General features: G+C 43.6%; 2 protein-coding genes across 2 annotated transcripts in view; one reads left to right on the plus strand and one right to left on the minus strand.

The window, feature by feature from the left end:
* brca2 (BRCA2 DNA repair associated) overlaps nucleotides 1–6,005 on the minus strand; it is a 177,147-nt gene extending 171,142 nt beyond the window's left edge. The window contains exon 1 of the mRNA XM_068033510.1: nucleotides 5,638–6,005. The gene's annotated coding sequence lies outside the window, so the exon portion shown is untranslated. The remainder of the gene's footprint in view (nucleotides 1–5,637) is intronic.
* On the plus strand, nucleotides 5,352–15,289 carry LOC137371257 (zygote arrest protein 1.L-like). Its single transcript, XM_068033513.1, has 4 exons — nucleotides 5,352–6,020; nucleotides 6,485–6,577; nucleotides 11,402–11,476; nucleotides 15,043–15,289. Exons 1-4 carry the CDS (start codon nucleotides 5,361–5,363, stop codon nucleotides 15,184–15,186), a joined length of 972 nt encoding a protein of 323 aa, XP_067889614.1. The 5' UTR covers nucleotides 5,352–5,360; the 3' UTR covers nucleotides 15,187–15,289.
* Nucleotides 15,290–16,597: the final 1,308 nt, after the last annotated feature.

The raw sequence follows: 16,597 nt of genomic DNA on the forward strand, positions 1-16,597 counted from the left end.
CATTGCTTTCATTGATCTCACCAAAGCCTTTGACCTCGTCAGCAGACGTGGTCTCTTCAGACTACTAGAAAAGATCGGATGTCCACCAAAGCTACTAAGTAAGCGGCACAGTGGCGCAGTGGTTAGCACTGCGGCCTCACAGCTCCAGGGACCTGGGTTCGATTCTGGGTACTGCCTGTGCGGAGTTTGCAAGTTCTCCCTGTGTCTGCGTGGGTTTCCTCCGGGTGCTCCGGTTTCCTCCCACATGCCAAAGACTTGCAGGTTGATAGGTTAATTGGCCATTATAAATTGTCACTAGTATAGGTAGATGGTAGGGAAATATATAGGGACAGTTGGGGATGTGACAGGAATATGGGATTAGTGTAGGATTTGTATAAAATGGGTGGTTAATGGTCGGCACAGACTCGGTGGGCCGAAGGGCCTGTTTCAGTGCTGTATCTTTAAAACTGAAAAACTTAAAACTTAAAACTTAAAACCTCATTCCATGACAATATGAAAGGCACAATTCAACATAGCGGCACCTCATCAGACCCCTTTCCTATCCTGAGTGGCGTGAAACAGGGCTGTGTTCTCGCACCCACACTATTTGGGATTTTCTTCTCCCTGCTGCTCTCACATGTCTTCAGAAGAAGGAATTTTCCTCCACACAAGATCAGGTGGCAGGTTGTTCAACCTTGCCCGTCTAAGAGCGAAGACCAAAGTACGGAAAGTCCTCATCAGGGAACTCCTCTTTGCTGACGATGCTGCTTTAACATCTCACACCGAAGAGTGTCTGCAGAGTCTCATCGACAGGTTTGCGGCTGCCTGCAACGAATTTGGCCTAACCATCAGCCTCAAGAAAACGAACATCATGGGACAGGACGTCAGAAATGCTCCATCCATCAATATCGGCGACCACGCTCTGGAAGTGGTTCAAGAGTTCACCTACCTAGGCTCAACTATCACCAGTAACCTGTCTCTCGATGCAAAAATCAACAAGCGCATGGGAAAGGCTTCCACTGCTATGTCCAGACTGGCCAAGAGAGTGTGGGAAAATGGCGCACTGACACAGAACACAAAAGTCCGAGTGTATCAAGTCTGTGTCCTCAGTACCTTGCTCTATGGCAGCGAGGCCTGGACAACGTATGTCAGCCAAGAGCGACGTCTCAATTCATTCCATCTTCGCTGCCTCTGGAGAATCCTTGGCATCAGGTGGCAGCACCGTATCTCCAACACAGAAGTCCTCGAGGCCGCCAACATCCCCAGCTTATACACACTACTGAGTCAGCGGCGCTTGAGATGGCTTGGCCATGTGAGCCGCATGGAAGATGGCGGGATCCCCAAAGACACATTGTACAGCGAGCTCACCACTGGTATCAGACCCACCGTCGTCCATGTCTCCGCTTTAAAGAGGTCTGCAAACGCGACATGAAGTCCTGTGACATTGACCACAAGTCGTGGGAGTCAGTTTCCAACGATCGCCAGAGCTGGCGGCCAGCCATAAAAGCGGGGCTAAAGTGTGGCGAGTTGAAGAGACTTAGCAGTTGGCAGGAAAAAAGACAGAAGCGCAAGGGGAGAGCCAACTGTGTAACAGCCCCGACAAACAATTTTTTCTGCAGCACCTGTGGAAGAGTCTGTCACTCTAGAATTGGCCTTTATAGCCACTCCAGGCGCTGTTCCACAAACCACTGACCACCTCCAGGTGCTTACCCATTGTCTCTCGAGACAAGGAGGCCAAAGAAGAAGAAGAAGATACTATATGCTTTATTAACCACTCTCTCAATCTGTCCTGCCACCCTCAATGACTGGCATCCCCTTTAGAGTTGTGCCCTTTATTTTATATTGTCTTTCCATGTTCTTCCCACCAAAATAAACACTTCACATTTCTTCGCATTGAGCTTCATCTGCCACTTGTCTGCCCATTCCACCAATTTGTCTATGTCCCTATGTATGACCCTAGCAAAGGCCTTTTCCGTGACACTAAGGAGTGAGATGTCGCTGTAGTTGTTGCAGTCTCCCCTGTAGCCTTTGTTTTTGTACAGTGTGATGATTTTGGCATCGCGCATCTCCTGTAGTAGAGCCTACTTTCCAGAAGAGTAGGTCATAAAGGTGTGGCAATAGATGGGACTTTCCATGCTTAAGTTGTTCGGCTGGGATTCCATCTTTGCCAGGTGCCCTTTGGTTCGCTAGGTGGTCTATGGCCTTCTCGAGCTCCATTGATGAGAGATCTTCATCTAACTCATCCATAACAGGAAGCTGCGGGAGAGCATCAAGTGTGGAGTGGGAGATGCATGACTCACAGGAGTACAGCTCACAGTAGTGTTCAGCCCAGTGGGACATGTGTTTACTTCTGTTGGTGAGTACTTTGCCATCTGCTGACTTCAGGGTACCAACTTTGGTGATGGCAGGTCCAAGTGCCCTCTTAATCCTTTCATAGATTTCCTTTGTCACATGCAGTTTGGATTTCTTGGCATAAGTTTGTTTGCATAGTTTGTCAGTGTGAAAGCAAAGTGGAGAATTAAAATGGCAGACCACCGGAAGCTCAGGGTCATGCTCGGGGACTGAACGGATGTGGTCTGCAACGCGGTCACCCAATCTGCATTTGGTCTCCCCAATGTACAGCAGACTGCATTGTGATCAGTGAATACAGTATACTAAATTGAGAGAAGTATATGTAAATCACTGTTTCACCTGGACTGGGTGTTTAGGGCCTTGGATGGTGAAGAGAAGTGGTAAAAGGGCAGGTGTTGCATCTCCTGCGCTTGCACAGGAAAGTGCTGTGGGAAGGAGATGGTGGGGGGAGGCTGGGGGTGACGGAGGAGTGGACCAGGGTGTCGCAGCGAACACAAAAATTAGGAGCAGAAGTCGGCCATTTGGCCTCTCAAGCCTGCTCCACCATTCGATAAGATCATGGATGATCTGATTGTGGCCTCAACTCCACTTTCCTATCTGCCTCCACCAGCCTGTACCCACCCCCCCCCCCCCCCCCCGCCCTCCAGTAATCCCCGACTCCCTTGTCGATCAAATATCTATCTAACTCAGACTTGAATATATTCAATGACTCTGCCTCCTCAGCTCCCTGGGGAAAAGAATTCCACAGACCAACAACTCTCTGAGAGAGAAGAATTGTCCTCATTTCATGGAGGCAGTCCCTTCGGAATGCTGAAAGGGGAGGGGAGAGGGAAGATGTGTTTGGTGGTGGCATCATGCTGGTGGTGGTGGAAATGGCAGAGAATGATCTGTTGAATATGGAGGCTGGTGGGATGGAAAGTGAGGACAAGGGGAACCCTATCATGGTTCTGGGAGGGAGGGGAAGGGGTGAGAGCTGAAGTGCATGAAATAGATCAAACATGTTTGAGGGCCCTGTCAACACAGTGGGGGGGGGGGGGGAATCCTCAGTTGAGGAAAAAGGAAGACATATCAGAAGCACTGGTGTGGAAGGTTGCATCATCAGAAAAGATACTACGGAGACGGAGAAACTAGGAGAATTGAATGGACTCCTTACAGGAAGCAGGGTGTGAGGAAGTGTAGTCGAGGTAGCTGTGGGAGTTGGTGGGCTTATAATGAATATTTGTTGATAGCCTATCCCCAGGAATGGAGACAAGAGAAATCAAAGAAAGGAAGGGAAGGGAAGAGTCAGAGATGGGCTATGTGAAGGTGAGAGAAGGGTGAAAACTGGAAGCAAAGTTGATTAAATTTTCCAGTTCAGGGCGAGAGTAGGAAATGGCACTGATACAGTCATCAATGTACCAGAAAAAGAGGTGAGAGAGGGGGCCTGAGTAGGACAGGAATAAGATATTTTTCACATATTCCACAAGAGGGCAGGCATAGCTAGGACCCATGTAGGTACCCATAGCAACACCTTTTATTCGGAGAAAGTGAGATGAGTTAAAGGAGAAGTTGTTCAATATGAGAACAGGTTCAGCCAGCCAGAAGACGGTGGGGTGGATGGAAACTGGTTGGACCTCCATTCAAGGAAGAAGTGGAGAGCCCTCAGAACATCCTAGTGTGGGATGGAGGTGTAGGAAGATTGGACGTCCATGCTGAAAAGGAGACAGTTAAGACCATGAAATTGGAAACTGTTAAAGTGGCAGAGGGCATCAGAAGAGTCATGGATGTAGGTGGGGAGAGAATGGACAAGGGAAGAAAAAATAGAGTTAAGATAGGAAGAAATCAGTTCAGTGAGGCAGGAACAGGCTGAAACAATCGGTCTACCAGGGCAGTCCTGTTTGTGGATCTTGGGAAAGAGGTAGAAGCAGGCTGTATGGGATATGGGGGAACTATGAGAGCAGATGAGGTCAGTGACAGTCCTGGAAACAATGGCTTGATGTTCAGTGGTGGGGTCATGGTCCAGGTTCAGTTTGGTCTCAGTTAAGTAGTCATATATGACATATACAATTTTGATTTATCTTGGAACTTCAAATTCATTTAATTTACATGAGAAGTGATGTAATGTAATCAATATTTATTATAAATACAAAAGCAAAATATTGCAGCTGCAGGAAATCTTTAATAAAAACAGAAAATGCTGGGCATACTTATCTAGTCTGACAGCATCGGTGGAGAGAAAAACAGTTAACATTTCAGGTTGATGACCTTTCAATATTTCTTGTAAATAGTTCTTTCCATAGCTTCACTGCTTTGGAATTCTTCAATGTTACATACATAATAACTTTAAAGAACAAACTGTCTACTCAACACTTTTGCATAACTGATCTCTGAGGCACAACTCATTTATATGCTGTATTTATCCATGTTCTCAAAATAAAAATAGTTTCATGTTTATAACTGCTTGTTTCCAATAAAAATGTCACTAACAAGCATTCTCAATTGAGGTGCACAGCAGACCTAAACTCTACTTTGCCACATAAGTGTACCATACTTCAGAAAGTGAAAACAGTTATCAGGGCATCCAAAAGCTCTTTACAGCCAATTAAGTTTTTTTTTTAATGTAGTCACGGTTGTAATGTCGGAAATGCAGCAGTCAATTTGCACACAATAAAATCCCACAAACAGGAATGATATAACTGATTCATGTCTGATGTTGGTTGAGGGACATTTCCCTGCATTTAGTACCATGGGATATTATACATCTACTTCAGAAAAGAGTTTAACTTCTCAACCGAAAGACAAGACAGCACTCCCCTCAACAGAACCAGAGAATAATGCATTCAAGTCTCTGGATTGGGGCTGAAACTCATAAGCGTCTGATTTAGAGGTGAAAATGCAATCACTAGGCCAAGCCTGATCACACAATTGGTTTATCAATTAAAAAATCAACTTTGAACTGGTCTGGAGTAATTAACACCTAGTGCCAGGGCTCCGACATAAAAGGGCATCTTGCTGGCTTCAATTCGACCTGTGTATGCTGATTCTTAGGAATGGAGGGGTTTGTATATTCACCCCTCAACACATATACTTATAACAACTCAAAACCGAGACAGCAGAACTGGAGACAGAAAAGCTACCCTCATGGTCCTGTTGACGCTGTTGAGTACTTGGATAACTACAAGAGAGCGCAGCTGAAAGCTATTCTCTCTCAAGTGAACCCCAACCTGACTCCACGCCTGAGAAAAGCAAATACTAAAGAGATCGGGATCCAGGTTAACCCGAAAGTTGATGCTTCCGTGCAATGCTCCTTGGGGCCCCGGACCCTACCTCGTCAGAAGCGACGGACAGTAGACGAGGGAAGCCGATCACCCTCCCCAAGCAGTCCTCCAGATGCTGGGAGTGACCTTGAGGTTACCCGAGCCAGGTCGCGGTCTCCAGCGGTCGTGCGTTTCTCTCGCCCCGTTGCCGTTTACTCCCTAGCATTTGATAGGTGCTTGGAAAAGAACCAAGAAAAGCCTGAAGAAAACATTCCCTCAGAAGACTGGGAAGAAGGTTCCATTCCACAGCCCGAACAGAAAGAGGAAGCTCCTCTGTCTGAGAGCGATAATCTGGATACAGCAGAAGGGAAGGAAGATGATCATGAAAAAACTGAGCAGCAGGCCGATCAAGAAACCAAGGCAGGCGAGAACAGCCAAAAGTTCCGATTTCAGGTAAAAGTGAAACTTAACCTAACCAAGCGATTGCTATATACAAAAATGTAAATACTAGTATACAGCTAATGGGACTCTTGCAACAAGCGGTTGTATGTGGGAAGGGCTTTTTCAGAAGCTGCTCACACAAGGAATGCAACATGCAAGCCTGTTCCAGTCTAGATAAAAATGTTTTGGTGAAGTGCATGAAAATATCTGAACCGAAATAAACCTTGTTTGATGTAACATCCCCCGTAATCAATGTGAATGATGTAATCTGAAAATATAACTTTAGTGAGGGCTTTGCAGAAGGAGAGTACTGTACATATCTAATTCAGACAGTCAGATGATGGCAATGCTGAAAATGTTAAGGCCAATTGTTCTAATGCTACCAAATTAAGAGTGTCTACCATTGAGTTTGTACCCTTAGTCTGCATAGGCAACTACTTGGCCAATTAATCTAACTACTTGGAAAACTCTTTCAGTTTCTGGAACAGAAATATGGATATTATCATTGCAAAGACTGCAATATCCGATGGGAGAGTGCGTATGTCTGGTGTATTTCGGGAACTAATAAGGTAAGCTTCAACAGTGATTATGTTCTTTACAATGTGGTAAGAACACTGAATACTTGCACTGCCAAAGGGAGTAGCTGGAGAAATAAGTGGGTAGATAAACATTTGACATGGAAGATTCAGGGCACGATGTTTTATTTTGGATTGGTCCTAATGTTAAACTAGCATATATGATTGGTAAAATGGCTGCTTTTGCATTGTAAACCTCTGGCTCCAATTCTCCATTTAATTTTAGTAGGTCTGATTAAAACTGGCTTAGGCAGCACAATGTAGGCTTTCAACATAAAAATAGAATATTGTGCTACCTGAATGTTCTATACTTCAACTGTTTCCTTTCTTTGGTTCCATAATTCCTTGATCCCCTTGCCCCTCAATCTCATCACATTTTCATTTGACCCAGCATCAACTTTTTTTTTTGAGGTGAGGGTGGTGAATTCCAGATTTCCACTACACTTCTGATGAAGGGGATGCTTCCTGACTTCCTTCAATTACTTTAAAGACCTCAATTAAATCACTCTCCTTTCTAAATTCAAGGAATTACAAACCAAATTTGTATAGTTTTTGTTCTTGTAATTTAAGCCTTTGTATCATTGAGATGGTACCTGTTCCAAAGCCAGTGCAGTAAAAATGATCTACACAGCCCACATAAAATGGGCTTTTGAACTGCCAGTTGGTTTTTCAGAACACTAGCTTTATTTGACATGACTTAGTAAAAAATTTTAGCAATATAATCTTTTCAACCAACAGTCATTATGGGTGGTAGTCAGAAACAGGAAAGGAGCAGTCACTTCGTTGGGAGTTTTCTATAGACCCCCCCCCCCCCCCCCAATAGCAACAGAGACATGGAGGAACAGATTGGGAGGCAGATTTTGGAAAGGTGCAGAAGTAACAGGGTTGTTGTCATGGGTGACTTCAACTTCCCTAATATTGATTGGAACCTCCTTAGTGCAAATAGTTTGGAGCAGTTTTTGTCAGGTGTGTCCAGGAAGGTTTCCTGACTCAATATGTAGATAGGCCGACTAGAGGGGAGGCTATGTTGGACTTGGTGCTTAGCAACGAAGCAGGCCAGTTGGCAGATCTATCGGTGGGAGAGCATTTCGGTGATAGTGATCACAACTCCCTGACGTTTACTATAGTCATGGAGAGGGACAGGAGCAGACGGGATGGGAAAATATTTAATTAGGGGAGGGGGAATTACAATACTATTAGGCAGGAACTGGGGAGCATAAATTGGGAACAGATGTTCTCAGGGAAATGCACCACAGAAATGTGGAGGTTGTTTAGGCAGCACTTGCTGCGACTGCTGGATAGGTTTGTCCCAATGAGGCAAGGAAGGGACGGTAGGGTGAAGGAACCTTGGATGACAAGAGATGTGGAACAGCTCTTCAAGAGGAAGAAGGAAGCTTACTTAAGGTTGAGGAAGCAAGGATCAGACAGGGCTCCAGAAGGTTACAAGGTAGCCAGGAAGGAACTGAATAATCGACTTCGGAGAGCTAGAAGGGGACATGAAAAAGTCTTGGCGGGTAGGATTAAAGAAAATCCCAAGGCGTTCCTCACTTAAGTGAGGAACAGGAGGATGGCCAGAGTGAGGGTAGGGCCGATCAGGGATAGTGGAGGGAACTTGTGCCTGGAGTCGGAGGAGGTAGGGGAGGTCCTAAATGAATACTTTGCTTCAGTATTCACTAGTGAGAGGAACCTGGTTGTTTGTGAGGACAGCGTGGAACAGGCTGATATGCTCGAACAGGTTGAGGTTAAGAGGGAGGATGTGCTGGAAATTTTGAATGATATGAGGACAGATAAGTCCCCGGGGCCAGACGGGATATACCCAAGAATATTACGGGAAGCGAGGGAAGAGATTGCTGTGCCTTTGGCGATGATCTTTGCGTCTTCACTGTCCACTGGAGTAGTATTTGATGATTGGAGGGTGGCAAATGTTGTTCCCTTGTTCAAGAAAGGGAATAGGGATAACCCTGGGAATTCTAGACCAGTCAGTCTTGTGTCGGTAGTGGGTAAGTTATTGGAGAGGATTCTGAGACAGGATTTATGATTATTTGGAAAAGCATAGCTTGATTAGAGACAGTCAGCATAGCTTTGTAAGGGGCAGGTCATGCCTCACAAGCCTTATTGAATTCTTTGAAGATGTATCAAAACACATTGATGAAGGAAGAGCAGTGGATGTGGTGTATATGGATTTTAGCAAGGCGTTTGATAAGGTTCCCCATGGTAGGCTCATTCAGAAAGTAAGGAGGCATGGGATTCAGGGAAAGTTGGCTGTCTGGATACAAAATTGGCTGGCCCATAGAAGACAGAGGGTGGTAGTAGATGGAAAGTATTCAGCATGGAGCTCGGTGACCAGTGGTGTTCCACAAGGATCTGTTCTGGGACCTCTGCTCTTTGTGATTTTTATAAATGACTTGGATGAGGAAGTGGAAGGCTGGGTTAGCAAGTTTGCTGATGACACGAAGGTTGCTGGAGTTGTGGATAGTGTGGAAGGCTGTTGTAGGTTGCAACGGGACATTGACAGGATGCAGAGCTGGGCTGAGAAGTGGCAGATGGAGTTCAACCTGGAAAAGTGTGAAGTGATTCATTTTGGAAGGTTGAATTTGAATGCGGAATACTGGCTTAAAGACAGGATTCTTGGTAGTGTGGAGGAACAGAGGGATCTTGGGGTCCATGTCCATAGATGGCTCAAAGTTGCCACCCAAGTTGATAGGGTTGTTAAGGCATATGGTGTGTTGGCTTTCATTAACAGGGGGATTGAGTTTAAGAGCCGCGAGGTTATGCTGCAGCTCTAAGGCCCTGGTTTGACCACACTTGGAATATTGTGTTCAGTTCTGGTCGCCTCATTATAGGAAGGATGTGGAAGTTTTAGAGAGGGTGCAGAGGAGATTTACCAGGATGCTGCCTGGACTGGAGGGCATGTCTTGCGAAGAAAGATTGAGGGAGCTAGGGCTTCTCATTGGAGAGAAGAAGGATGAGAGGTGACTTGATAGAGGGGTACAAGATGATGAAGGGTATAGATAGTGGATAGCCAGAGACTTTTCCCAGGGTGGAAAGGGCTATCACCAGGGGGCATAATTTTAAGGTGATTGGAGGAAGGTTTCGGGGAGATGTCAGAGGTAGGTTCTTTACACAGTGGTGGGTGTGTGGAATGCACTGCCAGCGGTGGTAGTAGAAGCAGATACATTAGGGGCATTTAAGCGACTCTTGGGTAGGTACATGGATGATAGGTAGTTAGTTTGATCTTAGAGTAGGTTAAAGGTTTGGCATAACACCGTGGGCCGAAGGGCCTGTACTGTTCTATGTTCTAAATCAGTGGCCAGAATTTTATGTCCTCAAATGAGTGGGCTGATAGCAGGGAGGGGTGAAAAATTGAGTGGGAGGTGGGGGCTCACCCATTCTTGACCCCCTTGCCCTGCCACAATTGTATGTGTGGTGGTGAGAAATGGCCCACCCCAGGCCAACTGGCACATGAAGGCCTCTGCCCACAGCCATGGGTATTTTACCCTTGGCTGATGGTTGACTGATGCCTCAAAACTTACCTGGTGAAACCAGGCAGCCTCCTTGCAGACTGACATGGGGGGGCTCTCCTGATCCAGGCACCCTGTGGGCTACATCCAAGCCACAACACTTTCTCCCCCACCCACCAACCATTTTCAACCCCCACCCCGGGCCAGTCTTTTGGACAGGGCCACTCTGCTGCTGACTTCATTACAGCCTTGGTTCAAATGTGGTTACAAGAGCTGAACTCTGGAGGTGACTGCCCTTGATATCAAGGTAGCATTTAACCAGGTCTGGCATCAAGGAGCCCTACCAAAACAAGTCAATGGGAATGTTGGGGGGTGAAAGAAGGGGAAGAAACTCTCTCCACTGGCTGAAGTTTTACCTAGTGCAAAGGAAGAGGGTTGTGGTTGTTGGTCAGTCAGCTTGGCTGCAGGACATCATAGGAGTTCCTCCAGGTAATGTCCTAGGCCCAACCATGTTCAGCTACTTTATCAATGACCTTTCCTCCATGTCAGAAGTGGGGATATTTGCTGATTGTGCAATGCTCAGCACCATTTGCAAGTTACTCACTGCAGGATTCTGAGCCTCTGCTCTCAATGAAGTATGCTCTACTTTCTACAGCTAACCCTTTATAGAGCTCCAGAAGTATGGTATCTGTGCCATCACCACAAGTGCAATTATGCATAAACTATAGCAGTAGTTAATGCACATTGCATTTATCTGTAGCATTTCTTGGCAAATATCTTGGGTAGTATTGTGGTTGATCTGTAATCATTGGAAAGCTTTGAATGAAATAAAACCAAGTGCTGGAAATACTCAAGTCTGGCAGCATCTGGAGAGAAAGTTAATGTTTCAAATTCATGGTTATTCATCAAACTCAAGTTCATCAACTTGGAATATTAACTTTCTCTTGAACACTGCCAGAGCTCCTGAGTATTTCTAACATTTTTGGTTATTTCAAGTTTCCAGCATCTGCAATACTTTGCTTTTTAAGCTTTTGAGTGTGGTTTAAGTTTTTTTCCAACAGTGGGTTCTTGGGTAGATCTATTCTACCCAAAACAGATCTAATTAGCTAATGAAGCTACTGAACACTCAGTACACATCTCGATTTAAAGCTTAATTTGATGCTGCAGCCTCTGCAAAAGGAATAATTGCATGTTAATAATGACCCATAGAAATAATATGCTTCTAGTACATTATTGTCTAACCATTGAAGTTATGACTTGGTAGGTGTGAAACTTGAACATAGTAGCTTGTCATGTTTGACTGATCCTGGCATTCAGTAGGGGCAGGGAAAAGTAACTGCATTGTTACTCACTTCAGGTTTACTTCAAGCAATTTTGTCGCAAGTGTGATAAGGGGTACAATCCTTACAGGGTGGAAGCTATTCTGTGCCAGGTAAGCTAATTTATGTAAACTTTCAAGCTGCAGCATAATTAAACTATCTACTTGTAGTTGATAGAAAATGGATCTTCAGAAGTTGGAACAAGAGTTCAGTGTTTTCCCTCTGCCACTCATGCATCAAGAAAGACATTAAGCAAAGTGATGTACCCTTCCACTGCTGGAAACTTAATTTGAGCAATTTTGGTTATTGAAATGTGGCTGAGAACAAGCAGACCTATTTTTAATGGATTAATTTACAATACAGTATGCTAATTACTTTTCAGACTAGTTAAACTGTTTGGTAACATTAATCTAGGGGTAATGCATGTAGTTAGAATTGACTGTCTGACACAATGATTGCTTTTGATAGCAACCATTTCAATCATTGAGCCCAGCTGTATACCTGGGGAAGAGTACTTGTGTAATGTGAAGGGCCAGTGGATTTGTGCTTCCTAATCTTTTTAAGGTGAAGAATGGGTATTGAACATCTCAACAGGGCTGTCCTATAATGAGGTATGTTATATTGGGCCTATATTGATTTTGAGGTGATCTCATTGAAAGCATACAAGATTCTGAAGGGGCTTGATAGTAGATGGGTTGTTTCCCTGGTTTGAGAATCTAGAACATGAGTTTGGCAGGGGGTGGGGGGGTTGCAGGTGTGCACCACCTCAGGGTGAGGGTTGCTTGTTTAGGACAGAAGAAATTTCTTCACTTGAATGTTTGGAATTCTCTGCCAGTGGGTTTTGATGCTCTAGCATCATATACAAAAACATATGAATTAGGAGCAGGGGATAGGCCCCTTGAGCCTGCTCTGCCATTCAATATGCTCATGGCTGAACTGATTACTCCACATTTCCACCTACCCCAATAACCTTTCACCCTTGCTTATCAAGAATTTTTCTACCTCTACTAAATATTCCAACACTCTGGAATTCTCTCTCAAAAGGCAGTGGAAGCAAAGACTTGCAACCCTCAGAAAATTTATCTGAAATGGGAAACCCCTTATTTTTAAACGGTGACCCCTAGTTCTACATTCTCCCACAAGGGTAAACATCCTTTCCACATCCACCCTGTCAAGACCCCTCAGATCTTATGTTTCAATCAAGTCACCTCTTACTCTTAATTTCCAGTAGATACAAGCCTAGCCTGTCTAATCTTTCAAAGAACAAAGAAAATTACAGCACAGGAACAGGCCCTTCGGCCCTCCAAGCCTGCGCCGATCCAGATCCTCTATCTAAACATGTCGCCTATTTTCTAAGGGTCTGTATCTCTTTTCTTCCTGCCCATTCATGTATCTGTCTAGATACATCTTAAAAGACGCTATCGTGCCCGCATCTACCACCTCCACTGGCAACACGTTCCAGGCACCCACCACCCTCTGCGTAAAGAACTTTCCACGCATATCTTTCCTTGTAAGACAGGCCACCCATTCCAGGTATTAGTCTAGGAAACTTTCTCCTGCCTTCAAGCGTTTACATCTCTAAATAAGGAGATAAGTACTGTACACAGTACTCCAGATATGGTCTCACCGATGCCCTGTATAGCTGGAGCATAACCTCCCTATGGTTTGTATTCAATTCCCCTTGTGGTAAGAGAACATTGTATTTTTTCCTAATTGTATGCTGTACCTGCATACTAACTTTTTCGTGATTCGTGCACTCGGACACCCAGATCCCCCTGCATCTGAGCTCTGCAATCTCTATTTAGATATGCTTTTTTAAATTCCTGCCAAAATGGACAATTCTGAAATTTCCCACATTATACTCCATTTGCCAGGTCTTTGCCCACTCACTTAACCTATCTATAATCCCTTTGTAGCCTCATGTCGTCATCACAAGTTACTTTCCTACCTATCTTTTTGTCATCAGCTAATTTAGCAACCATACCTTTGGTCTTGTCTAAGTCATTTATATAAATTGTAAAAAGTTGAGACCCCAGCACAGATCCTTGCGGCACACCACTCATTACATCTTGCCAACCAGAAAATGACCTATTTATGCTAACCAATCTTCTATCCATGCCAATGTTGCCCCCTACACAATGAGCTTTTATTTTCTGCAATAACCTTTGGCACCTTATCAAATGCCTTCTGGAAATCTAAGTACAATACATCCACTGGTTCCCCTTTATCCACAGCACATGTAACTCCCTCAAAGAACTCCAATATATTGGTTAAACATGATTTCCCTTTCACAAAACCATGTTGGCTCTGCTTGATTACCTTGAATTTTTCTAATTGCCCTGCTATAACTTGCTTGTAGTTTCCTGCTTTCTGTTTCTGTCTCCCTTGAATAAAGGAGTTGCATTTGCTATTTTCCAATCTAAAGGCACCTTCCCTAAATATAGAATTTTGGAAAATTAAAACTAACATCAACTATCACTAGCCACTTCTTCCTAGGGTGTTTAAAAGTCCATCCGGACCTGGGAACTTGTCAGTCCACATCTCCAATAATTTGTTCAGTACCACTTCCCTAGTGATTAATTTTCTTGCATTCCACCCTTCCTTCCATTTCCTGATTTGCAGCTAATACTAGGATGTTACTTGTATCATCAATGAAGACTGATGCAAAATATCTATCCAATTCATCTGCCATATCCTTATTATCCATTCTTAATTCCCCAGACTCTCTCTCTCTATTGGACCAATGCTCACTTAACTTTTTTCTATATCTATTGAAACTCTTACAATTGGTTTTTATATTTCTAACTAGCTTTCTGTCTTATTCTAATTTAACCTTGCTTATCAATGTTTTAGACCTCCTTTTGTTTTGTATATCCTGTCCAATCTTCTGAACTGCCTCCAACTTTGTGCAATTATAGGCTTTTTCTTTAAGTTTGGTACCATCTTTAACTGTTAACCACAGATGACAAGTCCCACCCTTGGGAGTTTTCTTTCCTGTTAAAATGTATCTATTCTGAAATATCCCCTTAAATGTCTGCCACTGCATTTCTATTGATCTATCCCTTAACCTGGTTTGCCAGTTCACTTCAGCTCTGCTTTCATGCCTTCAACTGCCCTTAATTAAGTTTTAAAATACTAGTCTTGGACCCACTCTTCTATTCCTTAAACTAAATGTAAAATTCAATCATATGTTCACTGCTACCTAGGGGCACCTTAACTGCGGTCATTAATTATTCCCATTTCATTGCACTATACCAGGTCTACTATAGCCTGCTCTTTAGTTGACTCCAGAATGTATTTCAAGAAATTATCCCCAAAACATTCTATGTACTCCTCTAGGTACTGCTACCCATCTGGCTTTCCCATACATAAGTATGTAGAAGGCTGAGATTTTTTCCTCTGGGAATTGAGGGACATGGTGTAGGTGGGAAAGTAGATTTGAGGCAGAAAGTCAGGCATGATATTGAATAGCAGAGCAGACTCAATGGGCTGTATGGTCTACTCTCCCATTTCTTTTTATAGATCCCACAATTGAGATGGAATCCATTAAAACTGCTGCACTCTAGTTTCTAGACTGAGATCTTGAATGTATTTTCTACTTCTAAACATTTTTCATTTGGGACCAGATGGTGTGGTGTGCTTGATTATGAAGCTGCTTTTAATAATTTTTTTTAATCAGACTTGCTTCAAAACCCGCTGCACTTGCACTCAGAAGAAGCGACACATTGACCCAAAGAGACCACACCGCCAGGAATTGTGTGGCCGTTGCCGAGGCAAGAGGTTATCCTGTGACAATACATATAGCTTCAAGTATATTGTGTGAATTATTTGGTATTCTCTAGTTTAATTTCATGCAAAATATTGATCTTGTATGGCACAAAGGCTACTGACCTGGCATGGATAATGGATTTTTTGTATTCCTATGTAGCATAATTATATAATATATGTGCAATATGAATTAAATTATTAAAGCACTTAAACTTTGTAGTTTCTAAGCACTGGGGTTGAGGAGAAACTGCCTTTTAAAATGAAACCTGATCATTTTTTAGCTGGCTAAGGCCCTGATCCAATGAACAATTACAATGTTTTCAGTTTATTTTGGTTTGTCTATTTTTAGTATTTGGGTGTAGGTAGCAGATGCAACATTGGGTCATGTGTTCTTGCAGCAAGAGTACACCAGCAGAATAAGTTGATCCTCTGAATCTAATCAGAGGGTCTAGCTTTACTCTAATTTGGATTGTAATATATAAGACTCTATCCTCCTATTAAACAGTCAACATATCTCAACTATGCCTTTTTTAATCTAAAAAAGACACTTTGGCTTTAGAGAACACAAGCAGTCAGTTGGGTCTCCCTTCTAATCCACTGCATTCAATGTATAGTCCCATCTAAATTTTGTCTAACCTTTAAATTGTTATCCTCCAGTCCTTGTACCATCAGCTAATGGGAATAGATTTTGTTTGTCTAAATCTGCCATAATCCTGTACATCTCTCTTGCAGATATCAATCTTTCTTCCAAGGAGAACAACCCTAGCTTCTCCAGCCTAACCCTGCAGGACAAATCCAACCTGGCCAATTACAGCCCCATAAATCTGCTGTCTATCAGTGATAAAAGGTGTTAACATTGCTATCAAGCAGTGCTTTACACAGCAATAGCCTTGTCACTGCTCAAGTTGGTTCTGCCAGGGCCATTTGACTCCTGATCTCATTAGACTTAGTCCAAATAGGGACAAAAGAGGTGTGTGATTGTCCTTTATTTTCAAGGCAGCATTTGACCAAGTGTAACATTGAAGTCCTAGTCAAATGAGTTGATGGAAATTGCAGAGGAAATTCTCCCACTAGTTGGAGTCCTACATGAAGATGGTTGTGGTTATTAGAGGCCAATCATTTCAGCTGCAGGACTTGAACTCCTGCAGCAGTATCCTACTTAACCATCTTCATCTGCTTCATCTCTAACCTTCCCTCCTACATAAGGTAAGAAGTCTGAATGTCAACAGATTGTACAATGTTAGTACCATTCACAACTCCTCTGGTCCTGAAGCAGTCTATGCATATACAGCAAGGCCTGGACAACATTTTGTCTTGAGCTCATGAGTGGCAAGTAACATCTGCCAGGCAATAACCATCTCCTTGACATTCAGTGGCATGACCATTGCTGAATTTCCCATTATAAACATCCTGGGAATTACCATTGACCAGAAACTACCAGCTGCAAATACTGTGGCCTCAAGCAG

The sequence above is a fragment of the Heterodontus francisci genome, chromosome 6 (genome assembly GCF_036365525.1).
Source record: "Heterodontus francisci isolate sHetFra1 chromosome 6, sHetFra1.hap1, whole genome shotgun sequence".
In the NCBI taxonomy this organism is placed as follows: domain Eukaryota; kingdom Metazoa; phylum Chordata; class Chondrichthyes; order Heterodontiformes; family Heterodontidae; genus Heterodontus; species Heterodontus francisci.